This window comes from Cynocephalus volans, chromosome 2 (assembly GCF_027409185.1).
Source record: "Cynocephalus volans isolate mCynVol1 chromosome 2, mCynVol1.pri, whole genome shotgun sequence".
In the NCBI taxonomy this organism is placed as follows: Eukaryota; Metazoa; Chordata; class Mammalia; order Dermoptera; family Cynocephalidae; genus Cynocephalus; species Cynocephalus volans.
Window position 1 is genome coordinate 55,565,600 of NC_084461.1, and position 15,343 is coordinate 55,580,942.

At 39.9% G+C, this 15,343-nt stretch overlaps 1 protein-coding gene across 1 annotated transcript in view; it reads right to left on the reverse strand.

Moving 5' to 3' along the window:
• Positions 1-767: 767 nt before the first annotated feature.
• ADAMTS6 (ADAM metallopeptidase with thrombospondin type 1 motif 6) overlaps positions 768-15,343 on the reverse strand; it is a 271,483-nt gene continuing 256,907 nt past the window's right edge. Inside the window, exon 24 of the mRNA XM_063087265.1 lies at positions 768-877. Within this exon, the coding sequence (XP_062943335.1) occupies positions 768-877 (110 nt within the window). The remainder of the gene's footprint in view (positions 878-15,343) is intronic.

A 15,343-nucleotide genomic window follows, 5' to 3' on the forward strand; every position in this document is an offset into this window, starting at 1 on the left:
GCTTCACTTGCACAATGTCAAGTTGGCCACAGTCTTTTAGCACTGAATTTATAGACTTGCACAGCTGCAGTAACTGATGCACTGCTTTAAACTAAGTCCCTCATTATTGTTCAGTTTAATATAGTTTTATACATGGCTCACAGCAGTGTTCAGAACAGGGGATTATTCCTAAGGAAATTAAGTGGAATGAAGAAAAATGATACAAACTTTCATTACTTTTGATTTATAATTGCTCCTTAAATTACAGTTCAAAGCCTGTTCTATAATTTAAATTGTGGTGCTGTTGTAGTGAGATAGAGTATAGTAAATATTTTTAAGCTATTACTTAAGAATTCTGAATCTTCTTACTTCCATAGGTGACCAGTCATAACAGCTACATTTTAAACAATTTTAAATACAAATGGATTCAGTGTCATTGCTAAGTCCATAATAAAAGTTATCTTAATGGTCCAAGGAGGTAAACAGGCTATTGGATTTACTCGAAAGAACACAAACGTTCCACAGTAAGCAAGTCTCCCTGTGTTGTTTGGATCTCTCCAATCTGGCATTCCCTCCTAATACTGTGTCCAGCACTTTGGATCAATAAATCCCACTTCACAGAAGTTAAACTAATATTGAAATCCTGTCAGCTAGGGCTGACCAGTGGTTATGTTTTCCACAGGGTAATGCAATTGCAAGGACATCAATCCTCTTCCTCTGGGTGGTTCTTTTTGATGGACACATTTCCACGGTGAAATGACAAGGCTCTCTTTCTGGCTTTCCATGGGTCAGTGTCCTTGGCAGGTCTTACAACACATCTGTCTGAAGTATGCTCGACTGCAGAACTTGAACTTCAGCACCAGTGGGCAATAAGCCACTTTGTTCACATCTTTGCACTCTAAAGGATAGGGGCAGAAAAAGGAAAACAATTAGAGGCACATAAACAAGTACATAAACAAGCCAATGTGCCTGGATGTTCAGCAAGGACCCCCTTTGGGCCTGGATAATCCACCTTGGCTTCTACATCCATGTGGTTTTTGTTTTTGTTTTTAAGCATACCCTGCCTGGTACATCCTACCAGAAACATTCTTTTGATAGATTTTAACACAAAATTTAAAATGTTTGCAAGGCTTTTCTTCCAGACTTTTATAAGTATGGTGTATGCCCACTGTGTCTTGAAAGAATTACCATTTGTTGGGATAAGTGATCACTTTAGACAGCTTGGAAACATGAGTCATTTTTCTTACAGCACTTTTATTGCTTCTTTCTCAAGGGTTATTTTATTCAACAGTGCAAGGTTATACAAAATAAAACATGAGTTTCATTGTTTGATACCAAAGTACACATGTATCAAGAGAATCTCTGCATCTGTGAAGCGTGGGGATGGGCCTGGGTGAATGAAAAGGATTGCTGACAGTGGCCTACATTCAGCAACTACACCAGAACAAGGAGGAAAGCTCTGAGAGGTTGGCCTCAAATGGCAGCAGTCTGTGGGTTATGGAAACATGTAGAAATGTCTTTTTTTAATTTGGAAGTGAGACATGGCCTTCTTTTTTCCTATGTGTATTTTCTCCTCAGTGCTAGAATTGCCACAGTTGCAGTCTGCAGTTCTTGCAGCCAGTAGGTGAATAAACGATTCTTTCCCCATCTCTCCTTGAGGCTGGTTGCAGAAGGTGGGGTAGAGAAAGGACACAGGCCTTTGATTCTCATAGTCCCCTACTCCCATCCCCCATCAATACAACCCCACTGCCACTAATAATGATATTCTTCTCCAGTATTCTGGTCGCTTTTATCTGGAGATTAAAAAATACTTTGTAAACCTAGTAATTCAATTTTTATGTGCCTCTCCGAATCAAAGTTCCATCATTTTTCCAGGTGGTTATCCTGAAGAATCCCAGGTAAACTGTTTAATGTAATTAAGAATCGGGCAGGGCACTGGGTAAATTTCAGTGTAACAGAACAGTTTTTATTGTTGTTTGCTTGTTTTTCCTGGCTTCAGAAATCCACTCAAGTTCTAAGAGATCAAATACATGGTACATGAGCCATATGATAAACATGAAAAATTAAGTGCAAAGAAATGGAAAAGTTTCCAGTTATTATTACTGAAAAGTAAGGTAACAATCTTAGTGATCTTACTTTAAAGGCTCTTTCAGAGAAAGTCTTAAAATTTGACACTGGAATCCCCAAAACCTCTGAAAACATAATACTCTGCCACCATTAAACTCCCTTACTCAGGATTTGATTTACAAAGAGCATAATAGAGATTTGAATAAAAACTTTTCACACGAGAATTCTCAATAAATTTAAGTGTTAGCTGAAAGAAGGTAGAAGGGACAGGAAAAAACTCCTTTGAACTTTGCACTAACAAAAGGAATCAGATGATATTTGGTGGATAAAGTTTGAAATTTGAGGTTAAAAGACTTTCAGATATTTTAAAGGTCATTTGGACTATTCTTTTTCTCTAACAACCATGACCGTAAAAATAACCAAAAAAGTTTAGACTAAGATTTTTGTGGTAAAAAAATTAATCATTGTTACCAAGACGGATATATTGTCAAGGTAATACAATCATTAAAATGATGAGAGAAGCTGAGCATATCTCTGTTGACACAAATGTCACTCATCTTGAATCACTGCCCTAACGGGGCAGCCACTCATACTCTGCAACAGGGCTTGGTGGGACCACTTAAAATATAAAATAAACTTTAGCTTTGACCTTCTTTGCCAAAATATGAAGATGACTTAGTTGATAAACGGATGGAGAAGGACTGGTTATTTTAATAGTAACAAGGATATAAAACTAGAAGCCAGACTGCCTGGACTTAATCCTAGCTTTACCATTTACTAACTTTATGATTCTGAACAAATCATTTAACTTCTCTGTGCCTAAAATTTCTCATCTGCAAAACAGGAATGATTTAGAGTACCTATTCTCACATGTAACATGTATAACTACATGTATATCCTTACGTACATCAACTAGAGCCGTGCCTGGGGCATAGAAAGTCTTTGATAAGTATAAGATATTAAATTGCTATTATTATTATCATTATTAGTTATTAGTATCTCTTATTACCTGATGACAGGAAGGAAGCAAGGAGTTAAACTCTAAACATCTCAATAAGGATGCAATATTTAGATTACTGTTTAGACAATATTGCTGTAAAGACACAACTCAGTTTTAAGACAAAGCAAAAAAGTATATTTCCTGAAGGACAAATTTATTGGGAGATTCATTACTCTATTTTTGGAAGAACTGCTAGACCAGGGAAATTCTGAGTTGAGCAAAATACAAGCAAATTCATACATTTTTCATTTAGATTTATACTTTGGGATCTAAGTAATAAATAATACATAATGAATGAAACAGAATATCATAAATTGCTTCTCCCTCCACCTACGTATTCACCTACCCATTCAGGCTATTACAAATATAAACAGTTGGAGATTCTATTCCTTAGGTGTGTACTAGAAATAAGACTCATCTGTGCATTCAGAGGCCCAGAGCACAGCCCTTTGTCCAGAAGCAGTATCTAATCTATGGGAAGGTGGAGGCCAGCCACCAGGGTGTCCCTCTCAGAACTTCCCAATATCCTCGTTAAGTTAGTTCCCAACTAACTTGACTGAAAACAGGAAGTCATTAGGCCCTGGGAGCAGGATCAAGCTTAGGGAGGTAAGGACTAATTATGAGTGTCCCCTGACCTGCCTGTAGCAGCAACACAACATAGTAGTTAGGGACAGGAGATCTGGTGTCAGGTGGATGAGTTTTGGCCCTGCCTCTTCTACTGTTCGTTTCTCCTTTGCCAAGTTACTTCACTTTTCTAAATCTCAGATTCTTCATCTCTAAAACGAAGACCATGATAAGGTCTGCTCACAGGATGTCATGAGGCTTGTGTGAGGTACTGCATACAGAGCACGTGCCATGGCACCTGGCTCAGAGGAAGCACTTAGTTTATGAGCTCTCCTGACTAACACTAAAACATCTGCCTCTGAGAACAACCATCATGTATTATTTCTCTAGGATCTCTGTCAAAATGGATATAGGCTCTGTTGGGAAAATATAGGAAAATGATCAGGGCCCCTCAGATGTTCAGAATCTTGCTGAGCATTTGCCGTAAATATCCTCAGGTGTTCCTTGTTTCTACTTGATGTAATTGCGTATGGGCCCCCAGGTGTCCTGGGTTATGGACCTAAGTATAAAGGACTAACAGATCTGATCCACAGTGCTTCCCAGAACTCTCAGAGAAGCCACTAGGAGGGCTGCTCCTAGCTCTGAATAAGGCCTACTAATTTTTTACCTATGGCTCCCAGGACCTTTTTCTATTACCTAGCTTGTAGACCTGCGTGTGAAGGGTTTGTGACCCAGTCTGTGCAACAGGCTCGAGGGGTCTGTGAGCCCTAGTCCTAGTTCTACAGGCTCCCAGGAAGGGTCAATTTGTACACATAAGAAAATTAATAGAAAGCTGGTAAACTGTGATGGGGCAAGGGTGGGGAAAGACCTGCTGGGGAAGATCCAGAGACTGCCAAGAGTCAGACAACAGGCCTTGATGAGACATTAAGAGGGAGACTCTGAGCCTGTATAAAGACATTCAGCCTTGATGGAGGGGGTGGGGGATTCCAAGAGGGAAGGGCTGTGTGGAAGATCTAGTTCCTACTTCTTAGTTTTGCCTTCTAGGAACTGCCCTGACTGGAGGTTCATTACATCTTTGATGAATAGATTTTCATCAAACCAAAGGTCAACCATGATTGGTCTTTAACTCTCTCAGTCTTTTAACTCCACAAAAACTTAATTTAGTAACAACAGCATTTAAAATTATAATTTATCAAGTCTCTCCTTTATGTCAGGCATAACCTTAGACAGTTTTATGTATTTTTATATTTCTTTTAGGTATATAAAATGTCAGCTTTAAATAGACAGCGAAACTTTAGCTCAACGGTTATGGAACTTCTGCTGAGTCACACAGCTGTCTAAGAACTGAGATCAGAATCAGGTTTATCTGCCTCCAAAGCTACTCTATTTTGGCAGCATTCTCGGCTCCTAAATGCAAAAAGTTCCTGCCTGTCTATGACCGTATTCTTGCCTAACACTACCGATAAGTCAACCTTTGGGACATCATAGCCAGGACTTTCGTTATTTGGGAGTTTGCTCTGCCACTTTAGAACTTCCCCAAAGCCCCTCCCTTTGGGAGCCCCCACCCTTCATCAAAGCTGAATGTCCTTACACAGCCTTGGAGTCTCCATTTTAATGTCTCCTCAAGACCCGTTGTCTGAGTCTTTGCAGTCTTTGGATCTTCCCCAGGTCTTTCCCCACTTCTACCCCCATCACAATGTTTTTAAAAATGTTTTTTAAAAGGAGGTTACCCCTTCCTACTTTTCTTCAGTATGTCTTCTTCCCCTTTTGTAAAATTACATGAGCGAAAAGGTGATTTTTGACACACTAAGAAATTTTAAAGCCCCATTATTATAAAAAGCTGAATATAATTTTCAAAATATATTGGTGCATTCAACCCATCTGCCACTTTTAACTTAGAGAAGATTGATTTGTTGTGCTCTTGACTGACTCATTGACATTTATGCTCACATAGTGGAAAGGCCTTCATTATAAAACTTTATTAGTCTGCCTCATCTTTAAAGCCCATTGAAATCATGAAATAATCTTTTTTCCTCCACTCTGAGCCGCCCTGAGTTGTACACAGTACAACTTACTTTTGTGAAAAAAACATTCTGGAAAAGTTGAACACAAATTAGGTCACATTTTCCCATTGAAATCAAAACAATAGAAATGTTCTGTTTTAATTTTTGAATGATCTTCAGTTGGCGTTGATTTCCAGCTCATACTTAAAATATTTAAAAATTAAGTTTCTCTATACCCTAGTAGCACATAATCTACAAATAAATAACACTAGATCTATTAAAAGGAATCCTTTAAGAATTTTTTTTGTATTATAATCACTCTGCAGATGATCTTTGAAGGTTTAATTTTCTTCATGCAGATGCATTTTTATCTTCTGCCTTTAAAGTAGTGGAATCTGAGCCATTGGGGTTAAGGATTTTAAGATGAAGGAGACTGATTTTACCTTCTACTATCATCAGGTACCAGTTAAGTACTCTCCTGGGAGGAGAATGATGACACGCCTTCTACCTTTTTTTTCATCAGGATATTGGAAAGGTGAGAAGTCCTCTTTGTGTGGTTTCCAGGAAACATTTGGGGGACCTAACTAGCCTGTCCTCTTTTTACACCCCACCCCACCCCCAAAAGTTGCATTTTACCTAAGGCCAGAGAGTTCTGGTGAGAATGACAATGTGTGGAGTATTCTCAAATTCTGAGGGAGACTTGGGAACACATCAATGGCTGAAAGGCAACCTCTAGGCCCTGCAATATGAACTAGATCCATTATTAGGATCTTGAGTAACTTGCCAGACATGCTGGAGTGGTTTTCATTGGCAATCTGGGTTTTGGTAGGGTTGAATGATAAAAATTAGACAACCTGTTTCATAGGCAACACATGAATCTACTTATCATTGATGTTCCAATGAGTTTTTCCCTAGGTGCTTTACAATAATCTTTCAAAACCCTGACCTGCTTTCAAAACACTCACACTGAATAGAGGCTTATAAACGTAGGATGCAATTGGATTCAGGTTCATTGTGACTTTCAACGTTTGATTTGGCCTAAGGAATACAAGACCAACTCCTCAAATGCAGTGCTCTTGTATTTATTTCATCAAATGCTGCATAGCTTCCCAACTTGTCTCAATGGAGTGAGTTGGGATACCCAGGGACAGATCCTTCCACGACCAGGATAGACCATTCAGCATCTCTCTTTGGAGAATGCATGCCCCCTGTGTCTGTAAGCTCTTTATGAGATTTAAGCACGTAAGGGTCTTTTTTTTTTTTAGATGAATTTGCAAATGAATCTTTATTTATTTATTTATTTATTTATTTATTTATTTCTGTGAGTTAATTCTTTTATTTTTTTATTTTCTTTTATTTTTCATTTATTTCATTTATTGAATCAAAATTGATTATACATATTTTTGGGGTTCAACATTGAGATCTGTTGATCAAATCAATATTACTAGCATATATAGTTACAAATCATAACTATTCTTTATGCCCCTTGTCCAATCTCTCCCCATCCCCCTAATCCTCCTCCCCTCCTCACTCTAATTATACTAGATTTCTTCTCTCCATCTGAAAGAGTAATGGTTACTCCGTTGATTTGTTGCCTAGATGATCTGTCCAATGCTGAAAGGTATGATCAGTTCCCCCAATATTATCACAGAGCAGATGCTTCTTCTATCACTCTGGAATGGGCTTTGTGGAGAGAAACATTCTCTTCTTTTCTTATCTCTGCTGGTGACTGTCCTTGTGTCAATGCACTCCAGTGGTTGGTGGACAATCTGTGTGGTGGTTGTGGCGTCTAGCCCCTTTCGCAGCAGCCATGGTTATTGTGGTGGCTGTGGTGGGCCACCCACATGGAGGTGATGTTTTTGGCATGCTCCTTGGTGCTGGTGGTGTGCCTAGTTGTGGGGCGTGTCTGGTCCCTGGCCCCATGCCTCAGGTCCCCAGGCAGGCCCCAAGGTGCTGGCGCAGTGTGCCTGGATGTGAGAGTGAGGTCCAATCACGCTCTCAATGCCTCGGGTCTCTGGGTGGGCCCTGAGGTGCTGGCGTGGTATGTCTTGTTGCGGGTGGGGGGTCCAATCCCCCTCTCCATGCCTCGGGTCCCTGGGCAGGCCCTGCAGCACTGGCATGCTGTGCCTGACTGTGGAAGAGGTGCCCAGTCCCCTTCTCCATGACTCAGGTCCCTGTGCAGACCCCGAGGCACTGGCGCAGTGTGCCTGGATGTGAGAGTGAGGTCTGGTCACCCTCTCAATGCCTCGGGTCTCTGGGCAGGCCCTGAGATGCTGGCATGGTATGTCTGGTTGCGGGAGGAGGGTCCAATCCCCCTTTCCATGGCTCAAGTCCCTGGGTGGGCCCTGAGGCATTGGCATGGTGTGCCTGGTTGTGGAAGGGGTGTCTAGTCTCTGGCTCCAAACTCCAGACCCTCAGGTGGGGCCAACGAGGTGCTGGTGGAGTGCCTGGTTGTGTGAGGGGGGTCCGGTCCCTGACTCCATGCCTCAGGTCACTGGGCATGTCCCAAGGCACTGGCACAGTGTGCTTGGTTGTGGGAAGGGAGTCTGGTCCCCAACCCTGCCTCGGGTAACCAGGTGGGCCCTGAGGTGCTGGCACAGTGTGCCTGGTTGTGGGACAGGGGTCCGGTCCCCTTCTCTATGCCTTGGTTCCCTGGATGGGTCCTGAGGCGCTGGCATGGTGTGCCTGTTTGTGGGAGGGAGTCTGGTCCCCTTCTCCATTCCTCAGGTCCCCGGGTGGACCCCAAGGCACTGGTGCAGTGTGCTTGGTTGTGGGAGGGGGGTCCAGTCCTAAGGGTCTATCTTTTGGATTAAAAAAAGTATAAACAGCTGTGCTTCTGTCAAACTGCCCAAGGAAATGCAGAGCCTGGTGAGAAGTGAGATGACAAAGACTGTGCAGGTGCACGTGTAGTGCAGAAGTTGGGATGGGGGATGTGAACTCAGTGTACCTTTCCTGATAAAATTTTATTTGAACCCTCAACATTTTACATATTCAGGCTAGAAAAGGATGAAATAATGAGTTTCTCTAGGGAACTTGACATTCATTGCAATGGGAACAGTCCACCAACTTCTTTTTATCTTTGAAGCAACGTGATTTAGCTATCAAACTTTATTCTGACTTCATTTTACTGTGGACTAAACCTTTTCTTTCTCTTTGTTTTCTGTTTCTTTTTACCCAGTCTTGTTCCTTGGGTACCTCCCACATTCAACCTTGAGGCGGTATAATCCCAACCCAAATCTGGGGTTCCCTCCAAACCAGCCAGCCAGGAATGTGAACCTGAATGCTAAGCAGATTATGAGTTCTTTGAAGTGGCAATGAAAAAAACTGGCCTTCCACACCTCTTTGAAATCAAAGTCTTCAAATGACCTTTATCATTCCTTTCACTGATTTTAATATATCAGATTCTACATTAAAACTCCAATTTAGTATTTTGTTCATTATTTTGTTCCAAGGATCTTTGGGTTTTTTTGGTTTGTTTGTTTGTTTATTTATTTATTTATTTATTTTAATTTTTATTGAATCAAAATTGATTATACATATTTTGGGGGTTCAACATTGAGATATGTTTATCAAATCAATATTACAAGCATATATATTGTTACAAATCATACTTATTCTTTATGCCCCTTGTCCAATCTCACCCCATACCCCTCTCCTTCCCCCTTTCCCCTCTAATTACCCTAGATTTCTTCTCTCCTTCTGAAAGAATAATGGTTACTCTGTTGATTTGTTGCCTAGATAATCTGTCCAATACTGAGAGGTGTGATCAGGTCCCCCTGTATTATTGTAGAGCAGATGCTTCTTCTGTCACTCTGGAATGGTCTTTGTGGAGAGAGACATCCTCTTCTATTCTTCATCTCTGCTGGTGACTCTCCTTGTGTCAATGCACTCCAGTGGCTGGCAGACCATCTGCGTGGTGGTTGTGGTATCTAGCTGCTTTTGCAGCAGCCATGGTTATTGTGGTGGCTGTGGTGTGCCACCCACATGGAGGTGATGTTTTTAGCATGCTCCTTGGTGCTGGTGGTGTGCCTGGTTGTAGGGCGGTCTGGTCCCTGGCTCCATCCCTTGGGTCCCTGGGGTGGACCCAAGGCACTGGCGGTGTGTCTCAGCTGGAACTAATTTTTTTGTGTCCTTTGCTTATTTCTAAAGTCGGGGAACTTCCTGTTGGGACCAGTACTTGAGCTGTGTGATTGAGCTAAATTGCTGCTTTGCTGCTACTTCCTTAGGGAAGGCTTTTTGTGCAGCACAGGTTATAATGGTTGACTTTATAAGTACTACCAGCTCTCCAGAGACTCGGTGCATCTCAGTTGTGTAGAAGCTCTGATCTGGGCCTGAGTTTTTTCATCAAACTTCACCCCATGCAATTCTATATTCCTAACCAGTCTCCTCTGAGTGGTCCTACACTGACTGGGGTGCAGATCAGCTGTCCTTCCTGTGCCCCAGTGTTCCCCCGGTGGGCCTGTCTCTCTCACTGCCCATGCTGCAAACATTTCCCATGAGACAGGCCGTGCACCAGTCCCTTGTGATGACTCACTGGCCTCTGAGTGTCTCCATTTTTTCAGATGTTGTGGCTCCTCGCTCCTATGTGGGTCCATGGGAACCCTATTAGTGGTCTTTTGGTCCTGGGGGCCACCAAGGCCCTCTTCTCCCTTGTTGCCTCCAAGCAACTTCATCTGAAGGGCACAGCTGCGGCTTTTGCTGGCTCCTGCTTGTGTGCTCAGCAATTCCAGTCTTAAAGTGGCCATGGCACGAAATGGTCAGAGCAGTTTTTTCTTTCTCTCATCGTGGCTTCTCCTGCCTTCGTGCACTCCGCAGGTCTCTTCTCCTCTTCCCCTGAGCTTTAGCAGCCCCAGCTTGGCTGTTGTTGCTTTTTTATATAGCTGTAAATTGGTTGATTTCTGGGAGAGAGTGATGCTGGGGACCATCTATTCCACCATCTTGAATGGAACTTGTTCCAGGGATCTTTGTATGAGATTTCTGGAGCTGCCTAGGCTTTCCCAGAGCTGTTTACTTGAGGAAGACTGAGAACTACCAGAGTCACCACCATTAGAAATCCTGGGCTGGTAAATTAATGTACACTAACCACACCTTTTCCTGGGTTAGTAACCTGCTTATGGCACACGTGAATCTTTATACTTGGCAGCAATAAATACTAGATGACAGAGTGCCTTGTGCTATTGAGAAGGTGAAAAGACTCAACATACAAACTACAAGGGAACTTGAATCTGCATGAAAGATGAATAAAATGGCATTTTGGATAGAATTTCAGGTGAGCTTGAGTAGGCTAGTCCCAGCTGCCATTTGTACTTTAAAAAATTATTCTGATTAATATTTGAAATGCAGTGATACCCTGTGTGTCTATAACTCACTCTCAGCAGTAATGTAGTGTTATCCTCATCAGTGGCAGTCTGTCACGATCATACCTATAATGCTTTAACTCTTTGCTGAAGGCTTTTAGAAACAAAAAACTAAAGCAGATGTTGAACACAGCAAATTGTATTTTCCTTCTTCCTCCTATTTTTGTCTTGCTATTTTAATTTCTTGATGCCGTTTCTGATTTTCTTTCTCTTCCTCCTTTGTTGTCTTAACCTTCTCCACTTCAATTTATCTTCCATTTATTTAATTTTTATCTTTTAATCTTATTTAAATTCTGTTATTTTATTATGGCTTTGGGAGACTAAGGTGTTTAATTTCCCTACAGATGCCTAAATTTTGTATCATTATTAATGGTACACAGTTACCTAAATCTGGAACTTAGGAGTCATCCTAAACACCTCCATATCTTTCATCCCATGTCTAATCATTCATCAGGTTCTTTTTATTCTCCTTTCCATTTTATTATTTTTTTCCCCCAATTCATCACTCTTCTTTTGATCCCTACTGTATCTGCCTTAGTTCAAGCTTTCATCACCTCTAGCCTGGACTCTTAGAACAACCTTCTAACTCTCCTTCCATCCAAGGCTGTCCCTCCTACCACCCCTTTACGCTTGTGCCATCCTGAGCATGTCACTCAATTTTCTTCAGTTGTTCCCTATAACCTATAGATAGAACCCTAGGTTCTTTCCATTGCATACAGGACCCTCCAAAACCAGGTCCTCGTCTCTTTCTTTGTAGCCTCATCTTCACTGCCTGCTCATCTGACAACCCACTGTAGCCATAGTGAACTGCCTCCATGTCTCCATGACTACACACACATCCTCCACCAGGAATGCCACACATCTCAATGTCTTTTTGGTAAACTGTTTTGGACCTTCCAGTGCCCAGATCAAGCCCGCATTCTCTATAATGCTTTGCTTATTACCCCCTCCTCTGCGCACTCATGGTAGCGTCTTTCTACCTCTCTCACAGTCCTGCTCACATTGTGAAAATTATTTGTTTGCATGCTGCCACCCTTACTAAACTGCTAAACTGAGCTCCCTTTAAGGAAAGGGACCTTGTTGTATTCTTTCATGGTCTCAGTGCCTGGCACTTAGTAAGTATGTTTTCTAAGTACATAAATTAATGGTTAGATGAATGGAGCACAATCATTTAAAAATTATAACCTTGAGGGATGGATAGGTGGATATAATGTGATAAATCGAGTTCAGTAAAATGTTAATGTAAGAATCTAGTTGGTAGGTATTCATTGCAAAATTCTTTCAACTTTGCTGTTTGAAACTTTTTATTATTTTCATAATAAAATATTGGGAGGGCATTACTTAAATCTCAGTAGTTAAAACAAATTCTCAGGATTCTATCTGTGGCGCATTTCATCCATAGAGACTCAAATAAAAAAGTGTATTTTTAGATCCCAAGAAATCTCCCCCAATCATACCCTGTCTTGGGGCAGAGCTAAACTTGTCTTTCAGTAGCCTCTCACTAAGAGACAGAGAAACCTGATTCTGCTGGGGAAAATGGGGTTCTCTTCTACTCTCCTGCATTAACCAGAAACTGTTCTTTCCATGACTACTAGGCTTTCCTTCCAACTTGTTCTCACTAAGAGGCACTTCTCTCCCTTACCTGATTCCCCACAAGCCATATCAAACCATTCTCCCATCATCTGCATGCAAGAGCCTCCTCTCTTTTGAAATCCATGTTATCTGCCTATTCCATATCTCTATGGATGACAACTTATTCAGTTCAAATGTTTTATACAGTTTTTCCTAGAATACATGCTGGATTTTTCCAACTACATGTTACATATGGCTCACAAAACACTTAGTCTATGAAGACTGCCTTGATTCAAAAGGTTGAAGGACCTTGATTCATTGTTCCTTCATTTGAGCCTCCTTAGCACTTACAAAAACTGCTCCACATAATACATTTTGCCTTCCTTTTAAAAGTTTTTTTAATTAAAAAAATTCTATTTAAGTATTTGCCCTGAAAGATTATGAACTTATAAATGTATTTGAATTTTCCATAATGAATAGCAGAGGCTGGCCACAGAAAGCATTCAATAATTAGCTGTTGATTAAATGAACAAATAGTTTTAGGTATTTAAATGCATTCCATATATGCTATTGGGAAGTTAAAGAGAACACAAAACAAGTTATGACATACATACTGTTTGTACTCTAAATCTAATTTTGTAAAAGAAATTTTTTTTCTTTTAAATGAGTCAACAGCTTTAGGTAATAATGATTCTAACATTAGTCATAACTTGGAGGGTTAATATTACCTAAAAGTTTCCTCCTTTACTGACAAGTTGAAAAATAGTGTCTTCACTTCTTACTTAATATTAATAAAAAGTGATTTAGCCAGGCAGATGAAATGATCATGAGATGTTTCTCCAAATAATCCAAGTAACCTCAGAATAGCACCTATACCTCTTAAGAGAATTTCTTTAAGGCAGAAATAAGTGCAGATACAAATGATATTCTGCCCACTCTCAATATAGTATTGCATTTCTGGCTGCAAAGCTTAGGTAAAATGATTATCCACTATAGAGTAAGTTTTGGAGAAAATACTAAAATTGCCTAAAATAATGCTATAAACGTAACTTCAACATATGTATTGTTGTGGGCATGTCAAAAGCCAGTTCTTTTGGCAATGACTAAGGCTTAATTGATTGAATTAGGCTGGCAGATATGCCAGAATGTCTCTACTTCATAACCAGACACTCTGTTTCCATGTCAAAATACCCTACCCTAAAGAGTTAATTAAGAATAGCATGTAAATGTAGTTGAAACTGACATGCCTTTGGGCTCTGCAAAATCTGGGTTCAAATCCTAACTGTAGGGTTCAAATCCTACTTCCTAGCCTGTAATTTGGGCAAGTCACTATTTCTCTCTGTGCCCTCAGTTTTCTCATTAGTAATACTAACTCAGAAGATTATTGCCAGGATTATATAAGATATTATACATACACAAATATACGAAGAGAAATGTATTTATGTATTCAAGATATATAAGATAGACAATGTTCATAAAGGGCCTAACATAATACCCAACATAGAGTAGTTTAATATGATAGTTATATCCTCTATCCCACCTTAACCTTGTATCTTCCGATTCCGGAAAAAAAAAAACAGACCCCAAACCCACGTGATCGATTACTAATAATTTATAATGAATAAAAGTTGTTTGCTGCAATCTTACAAAAGAAAGATATTTATATTTAGATTACTTAAAAGATGTAGTTTTTCCTAGAAAAATATTTTTGTTTGTCATGCATTTTGAGCCCTTCTCAAGAGAGGGAAAGCTAGATTTCCAGAATGTCCCATACTAAATGGACAAAAAAGAAGCAGATGACATTAGAGCCAGAGATTTTGCAAATTAAAATTGCAATTTGGAATTAATGTAGGATAAGGCTATATGTACTTCTTTAAAAGAGTAAATTACATGCACAATAACTGTCTTGTGTTGAGGCTCACATATAAAAAACAGACCATTTGCAAAGATGCAAGGTCTCTGCACAACCGTGTGTGTGGTCCACCAACTGAAACATCATTATGCTACACACAATTTTTTTTTTTTTTTTTTTTAAGCAAGGCCCTATAGCTGGGTTTCTTACATAATTTAAATTTGTGGCTTCAGTTGTTGTTCATGTGCACGTATTTGATCCTGCTTCTATTTTCATATGAGATGGCAGTCTGAACTTCCTGACTATGCCATATTCATCTCCATATTCCTGATAATTTCTGACATTGCACCTTGCACATAGTAGCATTCAAGAAATTTTGAATGAATGCCTAAATAAAATAAGTACTTTTATTTAAATACAAGATAAGAAAAGTCAGGATTTTGGCAGTAATCTGACGTTAATAAAGGGATTTTCAATATATAAGAAAAAGAAAGAAATTTCAGAATGCAAGGACCTTTGTCTCTCTTTATAAACAGCTACATAATTATTTTTCTACTTTTCTACAATGAGAAAATTAGCATTTAAAACACAAGTAGTTTTAAACATATACTTTCATTATATGTATAACAAACATAAATATAATCTTCACGATGTTAGAGATCCATTGTGATATACAAAAAGAAACAGAAGTTTTCACTTTTAAGAGTGGTTCATTAGAAATCATCTCTAGATTTCTAGCACAAGTTAAACATAGAGTACTAAGTTGGACATGACCTTAGACACTTGCCCACTCCATTTTCTCATTTTATAGATAAGTAAGCTTAGCTCCAAAGAGGTTAAGTGACTTAAAAATGTCATACAATTAGTGAAAGAGTCAGGAAAAAAACAGGTTTCCTGATTATAGTCCAGTACATATGCAGCCTTCATGAACAGTCTACACAAACTATAC